The sequence below is a fragment of the Mytilus edulis genome, chromosome 1 (assembly GCF_963676685.1).
Source record: "Mytilus edulis chromosome 1, xbMytEdul2.2, whole genome shotgun sequence".
Lineage (NCBI taxonomy): Eukaryota > Metazoa > Mollusca > Bivalvia > Mytilida > Mytilidae > Mytilus > Mytilus edulis.
In genome coordinates, this window is record NC_092344.1 from 111,563,292 (window position 1) to 111,591,144 (window position 27,853).

A 27,853-nucleotide genomic window follows, 5' to 3' on the forward strand; every position below is an offset into this window, starting at 1 on the left:
TGTGTGTGTTTATACTTTCGTAACAAAATTTAAAATTCTTATTTCTTTTTATCCTCTACTGTAAAATCCCTACATGCTTAATGAATTTGAATAATTGTGGTCATTAAACGCAGATCTGAGAGTACTTGAAATTACTTGAAGCTAGTTGATTGATTCATTTCTAAACATCCAGTGTCAAATATTTATGCATGTGCAGGACAAGAAACCAAATTAACTATGAATACAACAGGTAGCTAGGTCGTGTAATAGGAGTCCTCTAGGTGACTGTATATTTATACATCCTCTACAGCCAAACGGACGCACAACTTTGACAAGGGTTCTATTGTGGGTCGTATGAAGACAAAGGTTGAAAGCTAGTTGAAAAGTAACAACTTATTAAAAAATCATGTGTCTAAGTTGAGGTTCATTTAAGTATTTGTTGATTGACGTGGAATGATCTGAACCAAAGTTCTAGTTAATAGTTTCCATATAAGGTAAACTCATGTAATAAAATTACCAAATTTAACGATACTTACCTTGGTTAAGTTGAAGTTAAAGTGTAATTCTATGAAGACATAGAATAACACTGGAGGTGTTAGATGAGATAGTACTGCGCAACTGCAACCTCAATATTTACAGTAAAAACAAAAATTGTTGGTATTAAAAGTACATCTACCAATTACAATATACAAAGATGTACCAAGCCCTATAATAAGAGCTGATGGGGTGGGAGGTGGCATCTAACACCTCCAGTGTTATTCTATGTCTTCATAGAATTACACTTTAACTTCAACTTAACCAAGGTAAGTATCGTTAAATTTGGTAATTCTATTACGTCATAACACTTCCGGTATTAGATGAGACTTCAAAGCTACAACACATTTTTTTTTTTTTTTTTTTTGTTCCGGTGTGCTTTTGTATGTATGTTACATGTATTTCTCACTTCTTTGACAATGAATACCTGTGATGATCATTAGATACACCTAGACAATTTGCAACAAACAGATGCCAGTGATATGCATTATGTAGCACTCATGCATAAACATGTAGATCATTTGATCTTTCTTATTAAAAACTAAATCATAAATCAAACATTTAATAACTCGTATTCAGATTTGTAACACTTTTTCTGCAAAAACATCACTTGTTGTTACTGTCTTGTCATAAAATTTTCCAAAAGTCGTTGAACTTGACCAACCGGCTTTGGCTAAAATATCACTTACAGGCACATTATTCTGCTTTGCCTTCGAAGTAGATGCAGATCGTGTACTGTGTGCTTTAAATATACTTGTGTCAATTCCTGCACGGCACATAATGGATTTAATCCATCTAGAAATAGTTGAGCAACTAACTTTTTTGTGTGGTTTAATATAACTTAATATTAATGAATCTTCTTCTGATCTTATATCAACAGTACGTTTCAAATATTCCTTCAGTACTAAATACACACATAATCTCCTGTCTGGAGGAAAACTTTTTAAAATAACTTCTGGATTCTTATATCCAGGTCTGCTTTGTTTCAGTAAATCAAATATCTTAAAACGAAAACAATCCTTCTGTTTTTGCATATTGCTGAGTTTTAATAAATGAATACTCTGTGATCTAGTAGCATTCGTCAATGCAATTAACATAACTAGTTTTAAAGTTAAATCTTTCACTGATATATCAGCAACTGGTGATAAACGTCTCAACAATCTCAAAACAATAGAAACATCCCAAATATTTACATCATTATGTACAGTAGGTCTCAAATGATATACTCCTTTGAGAAATCTTATCACAAGTGGATGCTTTCCAACAGGTACATTATCAAAAGTCAAACCAAACGCAGATAGTGCTGACCTAGCACTATTCAAAGCGGAATAACTCAAGCCACATTCAAACAAATAAGTCAGAAATTCTAGCACAAGTTCTACAGACGTGTGAAATTTATCCTCTTTCCGTTCAAGACAGAAAATAAACCATTTCTTGATATATGTTTTATATTGTTTTTGAGTTCCTGATCTCCATGATGCCATGATAATAGTGGAAGTTTTCTCTGAAATTCCTCTGTTTTGTAATCGGTTCCGGATATCCGACATACCATCAAATTCAATGTCTTTTCTAAAGGATGAACTATGTCCTTGTATGGTAGAGTTAATAGCTTTTTGTTTGCTTTGATAACATATGGATTGTTTATTAACAGTTTCATTACTTGAACAAACCATGGTTGGGTTGGCCAAAGTGGTCCCACAAACAGCACGTCTGCCTTGTCTTTTATAATCTTCTTTACACAGCGTCCGATCATGCTGAAAGGAGGAAACATATAACTGTAAGAAAAATTACCCCAATCAAGAGTAAAAGCATCAACAAAAGATGATTCTGGATCAGCTTTCCATGAACAAAAAATTGGTAACTGAGTATTTAGATGTGAAGCAAATAAATCTATTTCTGGTTTATTCCATAATAAACATACTTTTTCAAAATTGTTTTTATTCAGTTGCCATTCTATCTGATCATTAAAATTTCTTGACTGATAGTCTGCTTTTGTATTTAACTTCCCTGGTATATGAGTAGCAATCAGCCATATTTGGTGTTCAAAGCACCAAATCCAAATTTTTCTAGCAATTCTATTGCATTCAATAGACTTTATACCACCCATACTGTTTATATAGCTTACAGCAGTTGTATTGTCTGTAAGAATTTTGACATTTTCAACAGTATTCAAATCATCCTTAAATGATTTTAGAGCATAATAAACAGCTAATAATTCTAAACAATTAATATGATTATCTTTTTCATCATTGCTCCATCTGCTACCTATTTTTTGTTCATTCAAGACTGCTCCCCAACCTAATTTTGAGGCGTCTGTTTGAATTATAACCTGTGGGTTACCTCTATTAAATTTCCTCTTTTGAGTATAAATATTATCTGACCACCACTTTAGGTCTTGTTTCATTTCTGATGTTACAAACATTTCAGAATCAAAATCTCCCATAGCTAATTTTAATGCTTTAATTTTCTCTCTCTCTATTTTCCTGTAATAGAGTTTACCAAATTCCACAGCAGGGAGACTAGATATGAGTATCCCAAGAACTCTAGCTACTTCTCTTATTTTACATTTATTTTTACTTTGTAAATGTTTGCATTCTTTAGCAATAGTATCTTGTTTTTCAACTGGTAAAGTAACTATCATTGTTTCCGAGTCAATGTAAAAACCTAAATACTTGATGCATTTTTTAGGAGTAAAAACTGACTTATCTTTATGTACTATAAATCCAAGGCTTGACACCATATTAACAGTTTCTGTAACATTATTTTTGCATTCGAGTTCAGTATCACCTAATAGTAGTGAATCGTCAATGTACCCAACATTAACATAACCCATTTTACGCAAACTTGCATATACAACTTTCATAATTTTTGTAAAAAGCCTTGGTGCCATAGCTATACCATTTGGTAAGCAGGAATATTGAAAATATTTCTCTTTCCAAACAAATCTTAAAAATTTTCTATGCTGTTCAGCAATGTTAATAGAATAATAAGCATGTCTTAGATCTACACTTGACATGTATGCATTTTCTTTAATCAAATTTAAAGCGCTTTCAAAAGAATCCATTTTGAAATGTTGATATTCAATGTGTTTATTTAATTCTTTCAAATTAAGTATCATTCTGTATTCGCCATTCTTTTTTGGTCTTACAAAAATTGGGGAAATAAATTCATTTATTTCAGATTCAACTTCTTGAATTACATTCATTTTTAATAATTTTTCAATTTCAATATCAACAATTTTTTCTTCCTTTAAATTGAATTTGGAATTTCTAATTGACATTTTATTTTGTATAGGAGGTCTATTGTCTGTAAATTCTATATAACAGTGCTGAACCGCATCTAAAATATATTTATCAGATGTTAATTTTCTCCATTCATTAACAAACAATTTCAATCTTCCTGCTTGAAAATCATTTGTGTTAATACTCACAACATCTAATTCCTGTACTTGTTGTGAGTCCAACGGGAGTTTTTTGACTCAGATTTGTCAATTGACCTTGAGGCACTACCACGACCTCTTCCGCCTCTGCCTCTACCACGGCGTCTATTCCATGAGGATCTCCATCCACCACGGAAACCGCCTCTAAACTGGCTATAACCGTTACCAACTGAAAGGCGATTTGAAATCTTACTACATTCTCCAATGTCTTTGACTGTTTTAGAGACATCTCCACCAAATAACCATTTATTGAAAGGTTGTGTTTTATTAAACAGGTGACTATATTCACCTTTTACATCAGGTTTCATGAGTTCTCTCCTAGCTAAGCATATTTCTTTATTGGCATGACCAAATAAAGCAAGAGAGTCCATACAGTCATCAAGAATACCTTCCAACTCAGGTTTGTTTTGAGTATCTTCTTTACCTAGAATTGTGTCTAGTCTATTAACTACTTTGGACAGATAAGTTGCCCCTCTGACTACAGTAGTCTGACATTGTCTCATTCTATTGTCATTAGTTCTAGTTCTGGGCCATAACAGGTCCCATACTAACTGATCAGTTTGGACTGGTACAAGTCCTTCACAATTCTCAGGCCGATTACTCTTTTCATCTTTCATAAGTTCTCTGTATTTCTCTTCAGAAATACCATTTCTGAAAATATCTGTGATATTGTCTGCTAGATGTTCATCTAGTTTATCACCACATCTCTCACCAGATCTAAATCTTTTATTCATACTAGAAAACCTAGACTCTTCGCTATTTGAGAGAGTTTTCTGTTTTTTACAAGGTGGTTCATTACCGGTATCTTGACCGTCATCAGGTTCATGGACCTCGTCCATATCTTCATCTACATCACCTACATTATCATACTCCTCATCATATTCATCATTATACAAAACATCTATACGTTTGTTCATATCTTCCAACCTTTTATTAGTTGAAGATTGTTCATTTCTCATGTCAGTAAGCATATTAATAATCACATTATTATTGCTATCTGATGTACTAGCCGACACCTCGTGTCCCTTGTTTATCAGAGTCTTTCCTTTAGCGTCCTTGTTATTAACCTTTGGACCGCTACCTGTACTACTTTTACTGACAATAGGTTTTGAGCATTTTCTTTTAGCGGGACCTTTAGCGGGACCTTTACCCTTCCCTTCATATGCTATTTCATCTTCATCCAACCTTAATAAGTCATCTTCAAAAGAAGCTTTAGGAGTTTTATCTCCTTTCTCCTTATGCAGCATGGCGTCCGCCATCTTTGTCAAGTAATACAATAATCTCGTTTCACAAACGAAATAATTATAAGATTTTTACTTGCGTAAAAAACCTTTTTATAAAGACATATACTTTTATTCAATATAAATAAAATATATGTACAAGTCAATCACATTGACTTAATATATCTTTAAGAAATCTTAGTTAGAGGTTGCGCATCGAGACAAACCACGTCCGCTCGACAGCAAAGTTAGCAACACATTGAGGTTGCAGTTGCGCAGTACTATCTCATCTAATACCGGAAGTGTTATGACGTAATAGAATTCAATCCGTTCCAATATTCCATTCACTAAGGACGAGATACTAGTGTACACGTGACATTCGATAATAAAAGAGTTCAAACTTCACTGGCTTTTATCTACAAATAACGTTGTTTATTATAATTGTTGACAAAAAATATATTTAAAAAAAATATTATGTGTAGGCACTAGAGATCTCTCCAGAAAAAAATTTATAAAACTGTAAATCCATCTGAACCTGGAATTAAAGATTACCATTGTCATATGTTTCAGTGCCAGAGCATATTTGTCATGCACATGTCAAGTTACCCTCACACAAATCACTGTGTTTCTGTGTGAGTTCAATATTATGGTTTTAATGAGTTTTCCTCACAGTCAGTTCTTCTGATTCTTCTGCTTGAATTTAGGGTTATTTCAAGTGTCTGTTGTTCACGAGGGATCACGGGAAATGCTCGACTGTTCATAATAAAATTGAGAATGGAAATGGGGAATGTGTCAAAGAGACAAAAACCCGACCAAAGAAAAAAAAATGCAGCTGAAGGCCACCAATGGGTCTTCAATATAGCGAGATAATCCCGCACCTAGAGGCGTGCTTCAGCTGGTCCCTTAAATAAAATGTGTACTTGTTCAGTGATAATGGACGTCATACTAAACTCTGTAATATATAAAAGAAACTAATATTAAAAATCATACATGACCAACAAAGGCTAAAGGCTCCTGACTTCGGACATGCGCAAAAAATGTGGCGTGGTTAAACATTTTTTTGAGATCTCACCCTTCCCCTACACCTCTAGCCCATCTAGAAAAAAAACCATTGCAACATACTCAAATATAAAAAAGAAGATGTAGTATGATTGCCAATGAGACAACTCTCCACAAGAGACCAAATGACACTGAAAGTAACAACTATAGGTCACCGTACGGTCTTCAATAATGAGCAAATCCCATTTCGCATAGTCACCTATAAAAGGCCCCGAAATGACAAATGTTACACAATTCAAACGAGAAAACTAATATGTAACGGCCTCATATATGTACAAAAAATAAACGAAAAACAAACATCAAAATCTATAAGTTGTGAATTAAGTTTACAATAACCCTTTCCCCGCTTTGCAAGACTGGGCAGAAAAAGTAAGGACAACAGCAGAAGGATCAGTCTTATAACCGTTATATTTTTTGTGTTTTACAAAAAGGAATATATCTCCTCAGTCACTAAGAAATAGTCTAGTCGACTTTGTTAAATAGAAGATGGTGAATACAAAGTATTTTTTTGTTAGTGGGGTCAAGATCCAATAATTCAATTTCTAATTTGTCAATAATTTCTTCATAATTTCCACGAGATTTGAGATTTCTTTTCATGATGTATAAAAATATTATTTGTATCTAGATTGCATTCCAGGACAACATTCTAATCACCGAATTGTAATATACTATTATTTGCTATACAATTCTATTTTATATAATATACAAGTGTGGACACAGATGAGTGTGGATAGTATAGTTGGATGTTTGACAGTGTTTTATGATAAATGTAGTTCTATGATTTTCCTATATGTGTTATTAACTGTGTTGCACGATGACAACCAACCGGAGCATTAGGAGTATTGTTTATTTTATATTTAGTTTAGTTTTTATGTTCAAGACAGGCATGGAAGAGACACTAATTGCATTAGTTACCAAATGATTATGATAGAATATGTTCCACATCTTTGATTTTGGATACATTTTATAGCTAGGAGAGCAACACGTAATAGGTTCAATTTTTCGTGATTTTTTTTAATTGGGAGATGATATCTGAGAACATGATATAAGGAGCCTGTAATTCAGTGGTTGTCGTTTGTTTATGTGTTACATATTCGTTTTTTCTTTATTTTTTGTACATAAATAAGCCTGTTATTTTTCTCCTTTGAATTGTTTCACATTGTCATTTCGAGACCTTTTATACCGGACTATGCTGCATTAGCTTTGCTCATTGTTGAAGGTTGTGCGTGACCTGTAATTGTTAATTTCTATGTCATTTTGGTCTGTTGTGGAGAATTGTCTCATTGGCAATCATATCACATCTTTTTTTATATGTATTTGCTAACTATTTGTATGGTTCTATTATATACTGAGTGCCAATGAAAACGCAACACTTGGTTTTTCAAAAATAAAATTTATATTAGAAATCATAATCTTTCAAAATGAATTGTTCTTGAAAATTAACAATTCTAACAATAGATCGATATCAAACAAAAATGTTTCATTGTCATCTTTCGGGCGCAATAGATAAACGAAACATCCAATGTCGAATCATCAAATCACAGTCCCAACTAAAAATGTTACAACCCCCTTGTGCAGGGCAATCTCGACATGCGCCGTAGAATTGATCATCCCGGACATTTAATGTCATCTCGAGGAATGTATTCCACTTGTCCTGTAAAGCAAACTCAAGCTGACTTTATGATATTGGTGGTGGTTTTCATCGTCTAAACCATGTCAAATCTGATGCAAAATTTGCTCTATCGGACCTAAATCTGGCGAATGGCACGACTTTTGGCCAAGGCGGGTGCCAAACGTCTATGTAACCACCACTGACGATTTTTGGTACATAATGAATGATTTTTGGTCTACAGAATTCGATGTTTACACCAGACGGCCGTTTAGATGTCAGCTGTGGTCCTCTTTAACCGTTGAATTTCTGCGCAAATGGTGCTTTACTGAAATTGCTCCATAGGATCAACTGTGACCACCATTGAACTCACGTGACCTTTCGACATCCATCAGAGTTGATATCGGATATGTTAAAGACCAAATGTATCGGTTTTGCTGAGCGTTTCTTGCTTTTTGAACCCCGGGATGTGGCTTATCATTAACTGATCCATTTTTGTTGAATTTGTGGATGATTTGGGTTATTGTATGCTGTGAAAGGCTTCATTGGATCATGCCCGAAACTGCATGTCGCTGGTTGTCAGAAAGTCCTGGCATTTACTCAGATGTTTATTGCAGTTTAAATAATTTCCTTACAATAAGGGCGGAAAAATTCATGACATTAGCCAAGCTTTAAATGTCAAAATCGTGAAAATGGTGCATATGTTGAAAAGCAGTGAACTCGGTTTATGTCCGTTCAAAATAACCCTTACTTTTTTTTTTAAGTTGTGTCAATTGTCTTTAAAGTCATTTTCAACCAACTTTACAAAGTTCTAATATAAAATAAATAAAAATTATCAGATTTTTTTGAAAAACAAAAGTGTTGCGTTTTCAATGGCACTCAGTATATCTTTGTGGTGGCTTGTGAATATCATTAGTAAAACACTTTAAAATGTTGAATTGATCCTCAGATTAGAAGACATTTATTGGTTTTTAGTAATGACAATGCCTAACATGATGCTTGGGCCTGATGAGCTAGAAAGTAAGCTTCTGTGCTGTTTTCTATCAATTCTTTGATAATATCTCCTTCAAAGCTGGTGAAAGCAAAACAAATTTGGTCAATGGACAAATAATGTTTGGTTCAAACAAACAAAAAAAATGCTTTTATCTCCCTGTTACTTACATTGTACATAGAAATGATAATACTTGGAGACATCCTTGTACATGAGAGTTGTCTGTAAAATCTTTATTTCACAAAGAATGAATTGCATAACAATGAACCGAGCTCAAAGCAAAGCACTTTAATAATACACTTTGACAGAGAGCTCAATCCAGTGATATACTTTGTACTACAGGTCCTTCATGAACATCCATCAACCAGAACCATATATCAATAACATGCCATTCTACATGGTTGGATCAGAAGTCCTGAAAAAAACATGATTTTTTTTTTATCGTATTTAAAGTATATATGCATAGGTTAAAACTTTCACAAATTTGTGGTACAATCATTCAGTGTCTGGCAACTATCAATCGCTTCATGCACAAACTGGTATAGGTTGAGCATGAGTGCCCCTCTGTTGGAAATAAAAACATACCTCCACCTAATTTTAGTCAACTGATGAAGAAGCATTCAAAACTATAAAATGTTATCTATATATAGCTATTCACCATCGCCACTGAATCAGTGATATATGTACACATAAATACATGTAAGACTAAAATTAAAGTACATATATAAGACTAAAACTGACATTCAGTCGTTACCTTCATTCCCCAAGTCGTGTTCAAATCTGAATCATGATAAAATAAAAATTACAACCAATGAAATCAAAGGCCAATTAAGAGGCCCCCCCCCCTTGTCTGGAAAAAAATTGGTTGATTATTTAGAGAACCACTGGAGCATGATCAGAGTGGGCCCTCTCTTAGGCAGTCAGTGGGCCCCCACTTATGAAAATTTCTGGATTCGCCACTGGAAATATCCCTCTAATAGACTAGCGTTTAAATCCCAGTTTTCTAATATGGTAGCTAGGTGGAACCTAAAACTAAAAAATTTGAAAAAAAAAATATTTTAAATATATTTCAAATGCATGTACATGTGATATATAAATTCTCCAAATTTCACTGTATTTTCCCTTTTGATGTTTTTCAACTACAGCCAGTTTGGTGTGGGTTGATGTTTGATTGTTGTACATGTTATATATCGACATGAGATTTGTTTATATACATAATACTTATTTCCCTAAATTCAAATAAAATAGATGTGAGAAATTAAAGGAAACCATATGCAAATATTAAAAAAATAATTTGGATTTGTTCTGTTGATTGATAGTGGTACACATATTAAGAAATGGTGAAATCACTTATATATAGTTCTAATCTAAAGTTTCATGATAGACATGCATGGTAAATTAGTAGTAGGTTGTTTGAAGTTTGCAGCATATTCAACTTTGAAAATCTTTTTCAGGTCTACAATCCATATAAAAATCTGTATATATGTGGTATAATTTCCAATGAGACAGCTTTCCAGAGGTTGAAATAACAAAGTAATTATAGGCAACCATACAGCCTTAAAAAGTGAGAAAAAACAGTCTAGACATGTTAAGTAAGCAACAATTAAATTAAGAAAAGTAATGGCCTGATTTGCAACTTATAAACAACTGGTTTGGAACCCTCCCCCCAAAAAAATCAAAGAGCAGATTGCTCTGAGAGCAGATTGCTCTGAGGGATACGATTGCCGTTGTTTTGTTGACACATGTACATGTATACATGTAGCTGGATAATATTATTTTCAAAACTAATTCAACTGCACATGTAAAATAGTTACAAAATAGCCAATCCCGGATAAAAGTGTATGAACAATGCAATTAGGCCTATTGTGTTTTATTTTTGTTCAATGTACTATCAATTCCAAGTTTACTTTCCACAGCAGTCACTGAGACTCAGAGTGAGAGAAGGTATTTCACTTCGTATCTTATCACCTATTTTCCTACGTTAATTCTAGGAGGAACCCAATTCCTAACTCTTTAAATATTTAATTTCCTTTCGGTCAGTGATCATCAAAGCACTGTTAAAGTGTGTGAATAACGTATAAATGTTCAGTTTAATAAAAGACACAAAAACTGTATTGCTATCAATTCTAAAATGAGTTTTGAGGGTGGTGTGAAGAAGCAAGCTTATTATAATTATATATGCCAATCTCTTATTATATTATTTATTGGCAACCCTTATTACCCTCGTGACACAAGTTCTATTTATTTTTCACTTTTAAGAGGAAAATAAATGACTTAGGGTTAGCGCTAAAATTAGGGTAGGTCATCAAACATATACTATTTTTTTGCCTAAGACTAGTCATTTTGCCACTGAGTTTTGAGGGCAGTGTGAAGAAGAAAGCTTATGCCAATCTCTTATTATATTATGCAAGTGTATTTCAAAGATTTTGAGGAAAATACAGCAAGATTAGAGTTAGTTTAGCATGGGCTTAGTTTATTTATAAACATAATGTAAACTTACCTAAATTTTCACTATTAACTACTGAACAGGATCCGGAACACTAACAATACTATGGTACGAAAATACTTCTAATCTGCAACACCTACTAAGAGACCAAGAAATAAAGGGAAATCAAAAAGTGAAATAAATAAGTTTGATTGCACCTTGAGTGAATAATTCTACATATTCCCAAGAATTCATTTTTTATTGAATCTTGGATTTCTAAATACCTAAATTGACTGGCTGATTAAACATACACATGTATCAATGAACTTTAATAGATCAGGTTTTCAATGATCTTTCACTATTTTGGTTTCCCTCTTACACCTCAATTGATATCAATAACCCCAAATAAGAGGCCCACAAACCATAAACTGAATACAATTTCATTAAATATCTGGGAATCCACCCCCTTTATAAGTAACGTACCACTCAGAAATATTAATCTTAAATTTATGTAAATGAAAAGTAAGCTCCATAAATAAAATTCAACAATGTGGCTAAAAATTGACCATAGATAGACAAACAATTCACTTACATTCGCATTTGAACTATGTTTTTGTTAATACAAATTAAAAGTAAACGTCATTCAGACAGCTAAGCTAATTTGAGGCGCATTGCAATTCAAATTACAATTGATGGTAGGATGTAAACCTTTTCAAATGTGAATTAAACTAATTCAAATTAGTTAATGTCAATCCAATTCAAATTAGGTGTGAACTCTGTATTATTATCAGGTAGTTTTAAAACTGAAAGATACTTTTAAGGGAAGGGAAAGAAACGGTTGAAACCATGTGTGTTACAAACACTGTTTATTCAAGTCAGAATCCTGGATCTCAAAAGCACTTTCGTAATGTCAAATGAAAACATGAATATGATAGTAATACAAATGTATACAAAACTATTTATTACTAAGTAAACGACATTTATTTTAGTGAAAAATCTGCATTCCAGGTGTAAATTGAGGCAAATAATATCATTGAGTGTATTTTCTTGTCAAGTGACCAGCAGACATTGAAATCTACCTTTTGAATGAAAGGAGAACTCATAAGTTGAAAATGAATGATGTAAATCTAGATTCTAATAATAGCAAAAGGGAGCTCACATTCACAACAGTTAAAGCATTGCTGAGTTAGTGAACAGAGCATTTTTCTCATTAACTTAAATCCACCTATTGGAATGGATAAAACCCGAATTTTAAGACATAAGTTATAAAATATCTGATAAAAAGCAGTACTAAGCGTGCATGTTACGCTAGAAACATATTCAAAGAATACAGTTTTATAACTTCTTAATGTCATATCCAATATTTATCAAAACCTAAAGGGGAGATACATGTGTACATGCACCTTACTTCCTATTTTTTTCCGTGGATGTCAATACACCTAATCGCTATTTATTCCATACCGGATAAGTTCTAACATTACACAACTTTTTCATCCAGTTGAAGCTATCTGGGGGCCGTTGAAACAATTCACCATGCACAATACTTTTTAATGAAAACCCTTTTAACTTACCGTAAATACTTAAAACAAAATAATTTTTACTTCAATTTAATTTCGAAAAAAGTGGATCATACTATATTAAAGTTTCTTGATAATCGCTTTCTTAAGTTTTTCCTCCCTCAGCTCTCTACTGAAAAACCTCTATTTTCAGCCGCATGACCCAAACAGGAAGTTTTACATGTTACTGGTTTTGCCAGATTGGACTAAATAGCAATAAGGTGTATTTTCTGGGATTGTTGAAAACTTGCATATTCATCACTATCTGATTTTATGGGTATAACAATCCAGACAGACAAATAGCAATAAGGTGTTTAGGAAAACATGACCTAAAGCCTCCTTCATATAAGTCAAAAACTTGGGAACTCATACTGAATGGTCAAATGTGTTCAATATGAAAATTGCAGTTAAGATGGTAAAATCACAAATCAGCCGTTAACGAAATGGACTGAAAGTATGACTTTTGCGCAAATTTAAAAGGGAAACAGAGGCGGATTTAGAGGGGGCCCGGCCCCCCCTATTAGGGAAAAAATTTGGTTGCTTATATAAGGAATCACTGAAGCGTGACTGGGGCGGCCCCCTCTTAGGTCAGTCAGTGGGCCCCCACATATGAAAATTCCTGGATCCGTCACTGGGAAATGACGGGGAAGGGGCAAATTAACATTCAAGCAGAGCAAATGCTGTTTAAATTATCATCGTGTAATGTGTTTTCGTACTAATAACAATTTTCACTGCTTACGGTTTTTACTGTTGAGTTTTTATTTAGGTGTTTACTCAAATTTAAAAAGCATGTCCTGTAGATTGATTTTAGGTATCTAGTTTTTTTGTCAATGATTTCTACGATTTTTTACTGTTTCCGATTACTTTGCGATTTTTGTATGTCAAAAAAACGGTGTCATATGTTTTCGTATGAAATAAAAATTGGATCAGTACACGGACAGGAAATGACTAAAAAATCCGGAAATACATTTTTTCTAAAGTCGTGGTTCGGGTGATCGCTTAAATCTTAAAAAAAGTTATTAAATACTTTTCAGTACAAAAAATTACTAGTAAAAAGTGTAAGGTTGGTGTTTCGTGTGATGAAATTTTTAGATTTTGATTAATTTCAGATTGGCACCTGGTTTGTACAAAATACATTATTTTTTCTAAAATAAAATGCAGTTTTCAAAATTTATGATTAAATATAAAAAGTTAAGACTGTTTTCATCTTCATGTATCAAGGATGTATAAAAAAAATTGTCAATGAAATATTGAATAGTTAGATTTTGAACAACCATTTTATATAAGAACCCTGCTAATTTTAACTCGATTGTTTGTAATTAAAACGGCCAAAAAAACACATGACAGTCATACGTCTTGAAGATCCGGTGTCTGACTTGCAAAAAACATATCTGGACTTTATTTTAACCCTTCAGAATTTTTTTCCACAACTATTCTAGTGATGCGTATTTTTGACATTAAATAAAAATGGCTAAATAGGTCAGTTTTATTTAATTTGTTCTAACGTCTTTAAAAAGCGACGTTGAATATGTTTTAAATATATCAAGTTGTAGTGGTGTTGTTGTTCTAAATATAGAAACAGAAAAGCATGCCACAATGTACGCGTATGCAGTCGAAACCGACGAAATGTGGTTGATACGAAAACATATGACATACGAAAACATATGACACGACGATAGTATGCGGGTTTTAAATATAGAGTGAAAGTGGAGTCATCTTTTTAAACTTAAGTTAAATATAACTTATGTAGACTTACCTTCTAATTCAATAAAAAAAAAACCACACACGACTCAGAACTATGTCTAATTCACTTGGACTACTAATATGCAAACCTAAAAACAAAAAGAAATATATCATAAAATAGTGATTGAAAAATTCACAACACTTTGAAAGGATAATCCAGACACGTGTTACACGGGGAGCATGTTTGTTTACAAATAATGTCACGTGATCGCGCACTGACCTCGCATGTTGCATCGCCCTTACAATTCACCAATACATAACCATTTTCATGCAAACATGCAACGTGAATGTGATTGATTATCAAATAATACAAAAATAATGCATGAACCGTTGAAGAAAAAATAATTTCATCAAATAGATGGATTTTCACTTTCGACACGAATAGGTCGAGTTGACATTTCTGTCATCGTAGCCTGGGGTCCTGGCTACTGATTAGCTCCGCTACATGTTATCGACGCAGTATGATTGGGCCAGGTTTCCAGGCTACTGTCATCGGAGATAGTATTGAGATAAATGGGATAAAACGGACCGTCAAAAAGGTCTAGAGAAGCACATCAGTAGAACCTTAACATGAATAAGTAATACTTACAAAAAATTCTCTAATTGATAAACTATATGACTAAAATTTCACGAAAATAACAATAAATAATTTTGTTCTTCGTGATGAAACTGCTTAAATTGGCGCAAAAAAATATTCTTACTCCTACTGCTTCACGTAAAAAAAAATGTATAGAATTGAATTCGACTACAGTTCAGCATAAAAAAACGTGAATATGCAAAAGTCTGATAATATTTTAATGAAAAAGTGTGTATAAATTTTCGTAAACGAAGTTACCTGTATACTTCACCAAGAACTACATTTGAGCGCAAAGATCGTATGTGTGATTTGGCTTATGTAACAATCGTCAATCGGAACTACTCGGCTATTCACTTCGTGCAACCAGAAAGGCCGAGTAGTTCCGATTGGTAACAAAATGATTAATGGAATTTTTTGCGTTGCTATTAAATCATTGAAACCACGTGATTGAGGCCATCTATTTTTATTGCGGGTTCCACATATCTAAATCGGAATTATAGAAAAAATGGAATTTTGTGAGCAGAATCAAAACAGAAATGATGAACACTGCAACATTTCCATTAAAAATAAAAATAGGATGGAGGATCTGTGTATTCACATTATTTGTAAAACTCTCCTTCTTCCTGTGAAGCGTGTGCTTTACATCGAGGCTTATTATGCTAAGCATCGACGCCACAGTACTTCAACCAATCAGACAATGTTTATTTGGGGCATTCTATCTAATTTTACTCAGATTTTGGAATATTTTAATCGAAATTATAGAAAAATGGAACATTGTTAGTACATATAAAATAGAAAAAGATGAATACTTTTAGCTGGAGATAATTTGGATGGGGGTTCTGTGTATTCACATTATTTGCACAACTCTCCTTACTGATGCCATATTTTGGAATTTCCGTGACCTAAATGGTTCGCGAAAATTAATATTTTTATATATAGTATAGTAATCATCAAACAATAAAGCTAGGATATATCGATTATCCATATTATATCCATATAGCCATACTAAAGTAAAATGATCAAGTAAAGTTATATTAATAACAAAAAAACGACCATTCTGTTCAAATTTAGTGTCATGAATAGTAAAATATAACCCCTTTTTTAACTGGATACTAACTCCAGCACTTCTATTAATAAGATGACTTAAGATACAAGTATTGTCCCATTCCTCTTCTTATAATTTTAAACAACTTTACAGCAATGTGCTTCTTGAAAACAGTCAATTTAAACATGTTTGCCCTTTGTCCAATCAAAAACATCCAATCTATTATTCTTATTAGAAAATATACCCCTTACACTCATATATAGTACAGTAATATTATTATCTATCCACATATAGTGCAGTTACGGAATAGGAAAAGTCGTTTAATTTAACTTCACAGTAACAGCTACAAATTGGCACAGTCTTAGAAAAAATATTTTGCTTGCATTTCAGTTTGGTCGTCAAAAAGTCGTATGGTGCAGTTTTTTTTTAATTTTAGCTTTTAGCCAACTCATTTGACTTCAAATGCAGATCATTAGTAATATGCAATTGAGCTTGTTATTCAAAGGCTGTCCTCAAATATCTTTTTTTTTCTTTTTCAAACATCACACATAATATTCTATGCATTAGGCGATAATGATAATCCCAAAAGCAATCTATTTTTTTCGTGACAAGTCGAAAACAATTTTTTTCTTTCAATTTTAGCATTACACATAGTGGCAGCTGAGGGTGAAACAAACAATTTTTTTTTTCAGAATCAAAAACAAATTATTTTTTTCTCCAAAAACTGGAAACAAACTTTTTTTTCCAAAAAAAACCATAGCCCCCTCCAGAAAATCATATGGTTGCTGCCTTAGACTCTTTAATAAATTCGTATACATTCTTTACAATTCTTTCATTTTCAACATTAGTTAGAGACGTATCGCCGGAGGTTAAGATGTTCAATGGTAACCAATGTAGATTCTGTATAAATATAGATTCCTACACTGCAACAAGTCTACAAAAAGGTTATATTATATCATTCCCATTACGTAATGGATAAACAGCTGTACTTTGTATTGTTGGTGGAATTAAATTGCAAAGATAGACTGGTGCATTATTTATGTTGAATATTATAGAATAATTGTAACTTCCTTCTTTCTCTTCGTTCAGCTAGAGTTTCCCAACCAATCTCATCATAAATAATTCTATTACTTGTAAAATTAGGAAGACCTGTTACAATTCTGGCTGCCTCAAGCTGCAGCTGTTCTAATTTTTTTTACAATAACCCACACCCATACTATCCCAAACACATGCATATTCGAGTAGCGGTCTAATAAAAGTCAAGTAAAGCTTTTCTAAGTTACTCCTACTTATCCTGTACTTTACTTTTCTAAGTACATTCAAATGTTTAGATACTTTTTTATGATATTTTCGACATGGGTGTTCCATTTAGCATCTTTACTTAATGTAACACCCAAGTGTTTGTGGAAGTCTATAACTCTAATCCTCTTACCATTGAAGGTGAAATTCATTTCTGTTTTTCTGGGTTAAAGGACATCAGCCATTTCTTAGACCAATCGCTCAGCTCACTCAGGTCGTGACTGATCACTGATTGTATTGGTGTCGTATCACGACTAGAGTAGCCCAGAAATGAATCATCTACAAATAATCTACATAAAGAAATCAAGTGTTCAGCATTATAATTAATATAGATAATAAATATCAGCGCTCCCAAAACAGAACCCTGTGGGACACCAGCTGAAATACTGCAAAGTTCAGAGGAAGATTGTTTAATAACAACTCGCTGTTGTTCAGGTAACTTTCAAACCAATTCTCGTTCACACCGTATGACTTCATTTTATGTAGCAATCCTTTATGCCAAACTTTATCGAATGCTCTAGAAAAGTCGCAAAATACAAAACATCTAATTTCTTTATTTTCTAATGAATTTGATATACAGTTATAAATTTCTAAAAGCTGGTGAACTGTCGAATATTTTGACAGAAAACTAGACTAGTATTCATAATTTAAAAAAAAAAGCTATTACATTTGCAATCTTCCAGCTGTTGGGAAATTTACATTGATGTAGGGATTTATTAAATATTATTTTTATTAAAGGGAAACTTCGCAAAAAAATCAAAAATTTATATTATGTCCATTCTGTATAAAAATGCTCAAATTTATAGATATTAAAGTTTTATTCCGCTAAATAAGAGATCTCCATCGATTTTAAATTTTGAGTATCAGTTCTCTACTCTCCGCCATCTTGTCACCTTCTCCGATGAAAAATCCCGATATGTCAATAAACCACAAAGGAACAAAACTACAGTAAACGATGTAGTCGTAATTGCGTGTCGATATCTTGTCAATCGTACGGTTGTTTTATCTGACTGACTAACTTGATACGGAAAATGGTCTTATATTTTTAAATAACCATATAGTCTGTTATTTTTAAACTGATAATATTGTAATTAGTTAAAAAGTCAAAGTTCAAATCATAAAATGATAAATAAGTGTTCCGTGGAAATTGTTTTCGAAAATCTAATTCGTTCATAATTCTTTCAAGTAATAAACTTTATTTAAATAAATTCGGATCTTCCCTTATCTGATCACCAGCATGGCTAAAGGTATTACTCCCAAAGGTATTGGAAGGGGTGTAAGGTGACACGTCCAGGTATTCAATCGATTTCCTGTCCGGCGGGCTTGCAAGTTCATGCATCGTTTCACTTCTGTAGGTATTGATCAGTGTACACGACCGTTACTTATAACTTTCCATTTTGAACTATCAGGTGCATGTATAATATACATTTTTGTCTTGCGTGTCCGAAAGTGATATAATATACGGGTACGTCTTAACACCGCTCAGGACCTCCTGAGTGCACTCAGGACATACAAAGTGCACTCAGGACCCTTTATAGTCATCGTATTTGCACACAGGATGGATGTATATATGCGTTACATGCTGCTTATTTAAGTATTGAATTTTGGTAGAATTTGAAATCGAACTTAGATAGATATGTTATTTTTTTTTAAAATAATGAGGGCACGTGTCACTGATTACACAACTACTGAGCCGTGAATCATCCAATCAACAAAATTAATTGGATTATCTTTATTGATGTTTATGAATTGTGTTGTTTGTACAAACGTTTAAAATATTTGAGATTGTTTAATGTAGTGAAATTTAAATTAGGCACTGTGAAAATAGTGAATTGTATGTTTATGGAGAAAAAAAATAGATAACCCATTCGATGTTCTTTTTAAGTCTATTTTTCATTTTTGACGGCTAATTTGTTTTTTGTGTTCTACAGTTTATGAATGAAGAAAATAAAGAAATCTGTAACACGTTCTATTTTTGTTTTTCATTGTAATTTTTTCTTTCTCTCCATATCAACTTAATAAACAAAAACAATGTTTACTTAATGTATTCTTAATAAACAATACACATAGTTAAAAATGGAGAAAAATTTATTTCTCAGAATTTATTTTCACATCGGAATTCGTTCAAGGCTTGTATTACTGGACAAGAACGACTTTAATGAGAAATAAAATCTTACTAAATGCGGATTTATTCAAACATTCGTATTACTCAGGAAAACAATTAGTGCACAAGTCCGATTTTGATTGTTTGAAAAATTTATTTTGGTCAGTACGGTTTCTATAGTTAAAAACGGGCTCCATATATACAAAATTAATTAACTTCATGAAAAGTAAATTTATTTCCGTTTTAAACCTCGTTCAAGGAATGTATTACTGGACAAGAACGAGTTTTAATAGGGGAATAAATTTTACAAAATGAAATTTTGATTGAATCTTAACCACAAGAAAATAGAGAAAACACATATATATATATAAATATTAAAGTATTAAAAAACGCAATGATACCAATTTAAAAAAGAATCAACGCTACTATTCGTAATTGTAACTGTTAGCTAGGAAATAAATTATATATAAAAAGGTGTATCAAAAATTCATTTTTACTACGAAACAGTGCAATTAAAATCTATTGTAGTATATCTAGAGATATGAAAATACGAAAGAACTATTCATCTTAATTTTTGAAATATTAAAGAATAAAACTAAAACTTTTCCGTATATTGAACGAAATTTGATAAAATAAAAACAACGCTACTTTTTGTGATTAACTGTTAGCTTAAAAGTAAATAATATATTCTTTTTTTTTCACGATGGAACAATGCAATTAAAGTCTATTGTAGTATATCTAGAGATATGAAAATACGAAAGACTTATTCATCTTGATTTTTGAATTAAGAATATAACTAACACTTTTCGGTATTGAAAAAGAATTATATAAAATTTGAAAATCTATACAAAGAAAATATTTTACGATATATTTTTATCTATTAAATTAATATACCTTGCTCAATCTCTGGAAACACTCCTCGTAGTTGAAACGGGGTTTTATTCCCCAAGGACGCCACACATTGCAATAAATTTTATCTATATTTTTGAACGTTTTCAAATGAGGTGAATTGAAAGAAAATTTCCCAAATATATGTAGATTTCTCAACCAGCTTCAATTATTACAAACAAAACGACAGGTTTATTTAACATTTTTTTCCAAAACAATATATCTTTTTTGTTCTATATTTTTCAAAAGACATCTTGGTTTGTTTGTTTGCCAAGCTTTCATGTATGAGGTTAGACCCCTCACTAATCACTTCTAATTATTAAAGATCAAACGACCTAATCAACATGATAATTGGTATTCAATATAATCATCGGTCATGCCTGACATGTTTCATAAAAACGCCGCGTGCCGATGAAAACTCAAATAACTTCTTAAATATTAAATTGATTTTATAAAAACAAAAACTATAAGATGAAGAATTAAATTATCTATCGAATGCATACCTTCGCCACCCACTAAAACATATATTTCATGTCCTGAGTGCACTTTGTATGTCCTGAGTGCACTCAGGAGGTCCTGAGCGGTGTTTAGACGTACCGATAATATACTAGTCATTACTGAACTCATACGCTTGTTTCTAAATAACATTTCTGGTGTAAAGAATATTATTTATAAAAAAAAAATAATACAAAAAAAAATAATTGAAGAAATACAAATCTATTTACATATTTTTCCAAGGGTTAATTTGGGAAAATGTAATATATACTCGTGGTCAATAGTTTAGGACAGATTGGAACATACCAGAATTATTGATCTAAAAAAATGTGCGCACTTGTCGACGATCCGTGTATACATACGCCTGGTAGAAGTTACGGAACTATAGTCAGTAGCGCAATTTAAAATATGTATACATGTATACATTGAACATAAGAAAGAAACATACATTTTGTGTAAATTGTGGTAAAAGTTTTGTAAATAGACTAGTCCATGTATGCCAACAGTATGTAATCAACGAATTCGATAGACTATTGTATACCAAAAGAAGAAGAAGAAAAAAAAGAAACAATTTGATTTAAATACAGGTCAATTTATAACTTGCTTTGGTTCATCGAAGTTAAGAACATAGTAAACTCACAGATTTATATATCAATTAAATTGTTCTCGAATAAAGGACGAAATTCGTCATCATCACAATTGTTCCAACATTCATGTAAAATATATGCAACTGGACGTACACTAATAATCCCCAAGGAATGTGAATATTTTCTAGGAAAACTATTGAGTATCAATTTCGGGATTTATTTTCTTTCTTGATATTCAATGACAGCAATTTAAAGAATAAACTGCTTGTCGGATATTTGTCCGCTTTAGGGGTATTCTTGCAAGTTGAACAGACTTATAATAACATTCAAAAATAGGGAAAGATAACATTAAATTCGTTGTCTTTTAATTTTAAACATCGTTGATCAAATAGTTATTTAAGTATATATATACGTTGGGAGACGACGATTATTATAGTTGTCTCAGATTTTAATAAGGACGTTCCCCATTATGAATAAATTTGGTTGACGTTTATCATACTTGAAAAGAATATCTATTCGTAATTTTTCGATTCCATTACAAAAATATTTTTTTCTTTATTCGTACATATTATATTCCGCTTCGGTAGAGTTATCTTCAGATAGTTTCATATATTAATTAATACATGGCTTTCAAAAGTCTAAATGTAAGTGTTCTCGTACATTTTTCCGCCTAATAAAGACAAATAAAAATGATTTAGTAAAGCTATTTCTAATTTCTAAGTTCCCCTTTTTTATGAGACATAAATCAAGGACAAGACTTGTATATCATTTCATTCTGACATATGAATTAAGTTTCCCGTCTTTAACCGAAAATTGTGTATTTCTTAGTAAATTAACTTATTTGAATTCAAATAAATAATAGCACCAAATATAATTAAATAATTCCACGGCGACCAATTTTTATTTGTCACCAACTTGAATATGTATTTTTAATGTGTGTATTAAATGCTACCACTGATCCGAATAGACAGTCACACCTGGCAAGGTGTGCCCTAGAGGCGTGGTTAAATGCCGAAGTGCAAATAACAATTTACCTTTCAACAAGCCATCTACGAGTATTGCCACAGAACCGTGAATACACACATCGTATAAACCTAGCCATAGCAGAGATAGTAAAAGGTCAATAATAGTACACCAACATATTGTCTTTACAGATTATTGTACTTTAATTTGTTCACCTTATCAGTCCGAAAATGCATTTATTAAAATAAATTTATAACTTTTTGTGTTGTCTACAAAAATAATTCGAATATATACGTTTAACATAGATAATTTATCTCACGAATGAGTACAATTGAACGTCTGTGCGTTTTATCTTCTTATTATCGGATGGTTATTAGATAAAGCATACGTCATCGGCGCGCTTACGATTACGTTAAAATATGATTAAAAACCAAGACTTTTAATGATTGTATTTTAAATCCCGGCATGCAAAAATCAGGAGAAAACGTCACGACCTACAGGAAGTAGTTGATATTTTTTCATTAATTATTGAATTTCTCCTTTATTACTGCACATATAGCGATAAAACTTTGTGAATATATATATTATGTCATAATGAACATATTTAAACCATAAGTAAAAAATCGTGAATTTTCCCTTTAAGGGAATTGCTATTTTGTCAGGACACATTTTCAGCATTTTATGGCCTATGACATCTGGACCAGATGCCTTATTTAAATTATAATTTTAATTATATCGACTATGTGGTAGAGCTATATTTTTATGTTTATGTTATTTAAGATTTTATGTTATTAGGCCACACCAATTTAATTTCATGTTCTACGCATTTTTGGACTCCAAAATTTGGGGCGAGCGAGCGATTTGAAAATTTTAATAAAAAAATATTTAATTTGAAATTTTTTGAGGCGAAGCTTGAAAAGTAAAGGCGAGCGATTATATATTTTTTTGTAAACATAAAATAGTAGGTTTTGACAATAATAAAACTTGATTTATAACTTGTACTTTGACAGTTTTTAATTTCTGAAGTATTTTTTCCCTGTTCACAAAGAAACAATTAAATCTATTCTATGTATGTGTGACTGACAATGAGACAGTTCTTCATCCAAGTCATAATCAGTTTGAATTACCTTATGAACTGCACACAGACGCCTTCGGTACAGCACTAGTAGCAGTTTTATACATGGAACAACAGGGAATTAAGAGGGTAATCAGCTATGCCAGTAGAGGTCTTACAAAGTCGGAAAAGAGATACCCACCGCATAAACTGGAGTTTCTAGCACTGAAGTCGGCAGTTAGCGACAAGTTCAAATATTATCTCAATGGAAGCAACTTCACGGTACTTACAGATAACAACCCCATGACCTATGTGCTTACAACAGCAAAGCTTGATGCAACTGGACACAGATGGATGGCCGCTTTAGCCGCATTCAACTTCAACATAGTTTACCGTCCAGGAAAGAAGAATGGTGATGCAGATGGACCTAGTCGTCTACCACAACCAACTGATAAGGATTCCACCAACAGAGAGACTATCTCCATAGAATTTGTAAAGACCATCTATATCTCTATTCTTCCAGGAGCATGCATTGACAGTCTTGCTGTTAATCCAGCTGTAATACCATCACAGGAAGAAGATATACCTGATACTGAAACAGTTGATTGGGCAACTGCACAAACCATGGATACTACCATCAAGTCTCTTATAAAGTATGTCATCGAAGGAAAGAAACCGACAACTGCAGATATTGGACTAACACCACTACTGCGACAGTTCCAATACCTCAAGATGAAAGATGGTACTATTGGAGAAGACAGGAAGTCACAGTTAGTTCTGCCATCAGCAAAACATCAGCGTTGTATTAGAGGCACTTCACAACGACATGGGACATCCCGGAAAGGATAGGACTCTATCACTGATTCGTGACAGATTTTACTGGCCTGGGATGGACAAAGATGTGGAGGATTGGATACCACAGTGTGGTAGATGCATAAAGAGAAAAACACCAGCCCGTCAGAGAGCACCTTTGGTCAGCATTGAATCTCAGTTTCCACTACAACTTGTCTGTTTGGATTTTCTCACACTGGAGCAGTCAAAAGGAGGTCACCAGAACATACTGGTTATTACCGACCATTTCACCAGATATGCTCAAGCAATAACAACCAGAAATCAAACAGCAAAGACCACAGCACAAGCACTCTTTGATAACTTTATTCTACATTACGGAATACCACAGAGGATCCATTCTGATCAGGGAGCCAATTTCGAAAGTAAAGTTATCAAGGAGCTATGCAATCTGACTGTTATGAAGTAGTCAAGGACTACACCCTATCATCCCATGGGGAACGGGATGTGCGAGAGATTTAACCGTACTCTTCTTGGTATGCTTGGAACCTTGGGATCTCATCAGAAAGCCAACTGGAAGCTCTACGTTTCACCCATGGTATATGCGTACAACTGTACCCGCCATGAGTCCACTGGAGTAGCACCAAACTTTCTAATGTTTTGAAGAAACCCAAGACTACCCATCGACTTAGCGTTTGGTCTGCATAAGGATACCAAGTTACCAACAACTCAGTATGTAAAGGATCTACGAGACAGATTATCACATGCATACCAACTTGCCGCTGAAGCATCAAAGATTTCACAAGCCAATCAGAAGGAGGGTTACGATCTTCGTGTAAGAGGAGCAGCAGTACAGAAGGGAGATCGTGTACTTGTAAAGATTGTGGCTTTTGACGGCAAGCACAAACTAGCGGATACATGGGAAGATACTCCATATGTAGTCATTGACCAGCCGAATTTAGATATTCCTGTTTTCACAAATGTCAAAAGGAAGGGAGAAGGACGAACAAGGAATCTCCACAGGAATTTATTGCTACCTGTAGGGTATATCAGAGAAGGAGCACCAACTGTTATACCACAACCAGTTCCAAGACCAAGGACAAGATTACAGAGGACAATAGCTGAACACCGGACTACTTCAAGTGAATCCAGTGATGAGTAATCTGATGAATCTGTGGATTATTTTGATGTAGATTATGTGTTGGAGAGGACAGTTGACAATGAACCTACATTCACTAATGAACCAGCTGTAGATGTAACAGAACCAGAACAGGATGCCTTCATTCCATTAGGGGACGCCCAGCCTGAGGGGAACCAAGGACCAGAAATGGAGACAGCTTCAGGAAGCGCTTCAGATATTGTTGAGGATGTTATTCCACAGGAGGATACACCTGTAGAACAGGAAGAACAACCTCAGGAACTAGATACGTCACCGGTACCTGTCAGACGATCAGGGAGAGACCGTAAACCACCAGCATGGATTTCTTCTGGTCTTTACGACATCTCAGCTATTGGGACTACCTCTGTTGGTCACGTGCACACTATTACCGAGGAACATTCGAAGCCAACAGCTAAGTGGCAAGAGAGGGCTGAATACACCATTAGTTTGAGGAATGACGGGTTCATTTTATAGCTGGGGCAATGTGTGGTAGAGCTATATTTTTATGTTTTATGTTTTATGTTATTTAAGATTTTATGTTATTAGAATATATACTGGATATATTCTATTTACAGTTCTTATAATTTGAAGTCTGCTAGTTTATTCAGGTAGAACATTTCCTATTGTTTATATCTTTTCTATTGGTCACTATGATTTAGGCGGGAATCTTTTGTTTTAACTATTCTTTGTTCTGGTCACTTGGCTAAAATATTGATATGAAGTGTTAGCCATTTTCTTCAGCTCTATTGGAAGTTGTTATATCTTTAATTTGGTATTGAAATAGTCTAGGACTTTCATATTCTTTAAGGTTATATTATCATGATTATTGAAACAGAATGTAAACTGATTCAAACCAATCAGTTGGTGAAAAGGCCTTTGCACTACATGTGAGGATAATTTTGTTAGAATATTAACATCAATTCTGATGAAATAAAGAACCTAAGACCTATCAACGTGTTTGTGTTTATTAAACATGTTTAAATACAAGGGAAGCACGACTACAACTATTTCATCTATTTCAATTACCAAATGTTTTAAAAAAATATTTGTTCTTGGCTCAATTTCGGGTATGGGAACACCTTCCTCCTCTAGGGAAGAAATCCGACTAAAATGTTTATTTAGCAGATTACATTTTTCATCGTCTCCGTACACTATATCTTCCATGCTTTCATCGTGAATAATATTATGAAGTCTTCTTTAAACCCTTTGGGCCAATACTGACAATCGATATTTGCTTTAACATTCCAGGTACAAACAAATGTATTCCAGCCAAGGGTCAACACATCGTTATATAAACGTTCCCACATTACAATAGTCATTGAGATTTGAATTACTGATCAAAGTTATAGACTTATATTTAGTGCTAGTATATGTTAAACTATCCTGCTTAGAAAAAAAAATATGATTTTGCGTCACTTAGTTTGGGATTGAATAACCGAAACTTTTTCAATTTTTAAACGAATAAAAGGTAGTTCTATCATAAAACATGTCTTTTTAAAGTTGTAAATCTATTTTATATGATTTATACTCATATTAATATACATTTCATTTCATAGAAATCGTTATGACATTGTAAACACTCAATTATAATTTTGTTTTAAAATAATTTTTGTTGCCATATACTGAATTCAACGTATATGGCCAAAACTGAAGTTTCCACTTTCATTGAGGTATACCAACTAAATGGTTATATTAGCAAATGCATATTTGTTCATAATTTTCCCTAAACGTTATAAAGTTTTGACGGCCGTTGTTCATATTGCTTGAAAAAAATACATAATTTTAAACTGAAAACTACGCCCCTTATGGTAAAGTCGCATACATGTACTCTGAAACTCATTTAATGATGGGTTTCCTCATTTTTTAATGAAAAAATTGAATTAGGAAGAAAAAAGATTCAAGTTTTCAATCATTCTACTGTAAACATGGTATTTAAGTTGGAATTAGGTATTCAATTTTTTTTTCTCTAAAAACGACCTTTGATCTTGATTTCTGATAAACTGCACCATATTTTCTGCTAACGACCAAAAATAATCTTGAAGTACACAACTTTATAATAATAATAATAATAATAATAATAATAATAATAATAATAATAATAATAATAATAATAATAATATCTTTATTTAAAGAGAGTGACTCATTTGGATTAAACCAATTTTCAATAACGCTCTCTACATGCATACAATGTTAACAATATGAATAAAAAATATAATTAATCTACTGTTACACACATGTAAACAATAGACGTATATAAAGTAATATAACAACAACAACAAAAACAACTATGGTATACATTGTGGCTTAACTTATAAATTCAACACTTTTAAAAATAAAA

The 27,853-nt window shown here is 32.8% G+C and overlaps 2 protein-coding genes and 1 long non-coding RNA gene across 3 annotated transcripts; all 3 read right to left on the reverse strand.

The window, feature by feature from the left end:
• Positions 1-1,062: 1,062 nt before the first annotated feature.
• Positions 1,063-5,211, reverse strand: LOC139499314 (uncharacterized). Its single transcript, XM_071288009.1, has 2 exons — positions 3,944-5,211; positions 1,063-2,267 (listed from the first exon to the last, which is right to left on the reverse strand). The coding sequence occupies exon 1, from the start codon at positions 5,209-5,211 to the stop codon at positions 3,949-3,951; it is 1,263 nt and encodes a 420-aa protein (XP_071144110.1). The 3' UTR covers positions 1,063-2,267; positions 3,944-3,948.
• On the reverse strand, positions 1,089-3,346 carry LOC139499214 (uncharacterized). The gene is made up of 2 exons (XM_071287922.1): positions 2,435-3,346; positions 1,089-2,267 (listed from the first exon to the last, which is right to left on the reverse strand). The coding sequence occupies exons 1-2, from the start codon at positions 3,344-3,346 to the stop codon at positions 1,089-1,091; spliced, it is 2,091 nt and encodes a 696-aa protein (XP_071144023.1).
• A 6,118-nt stretch (positions 5,212-11,329) lies between the features above and the next one.
• LOC139499677 (uncharacterized) lies at positions 11,330-15,239 on the reverse strand. Its single transcript, XR_011658249.1, has 3 exons — positions 15,145-15,239; positions 14,569-14,644; positions 11,330-11,416 (listed from the first exon to the last, which is right to left on the reverse strand). It is a non-coding gene; the product is annotated as an uncharacterized lncRNA (long non-coding RNA).
• Positions 15,240-27,853: the final 12,614 nt, after the last annotated feature.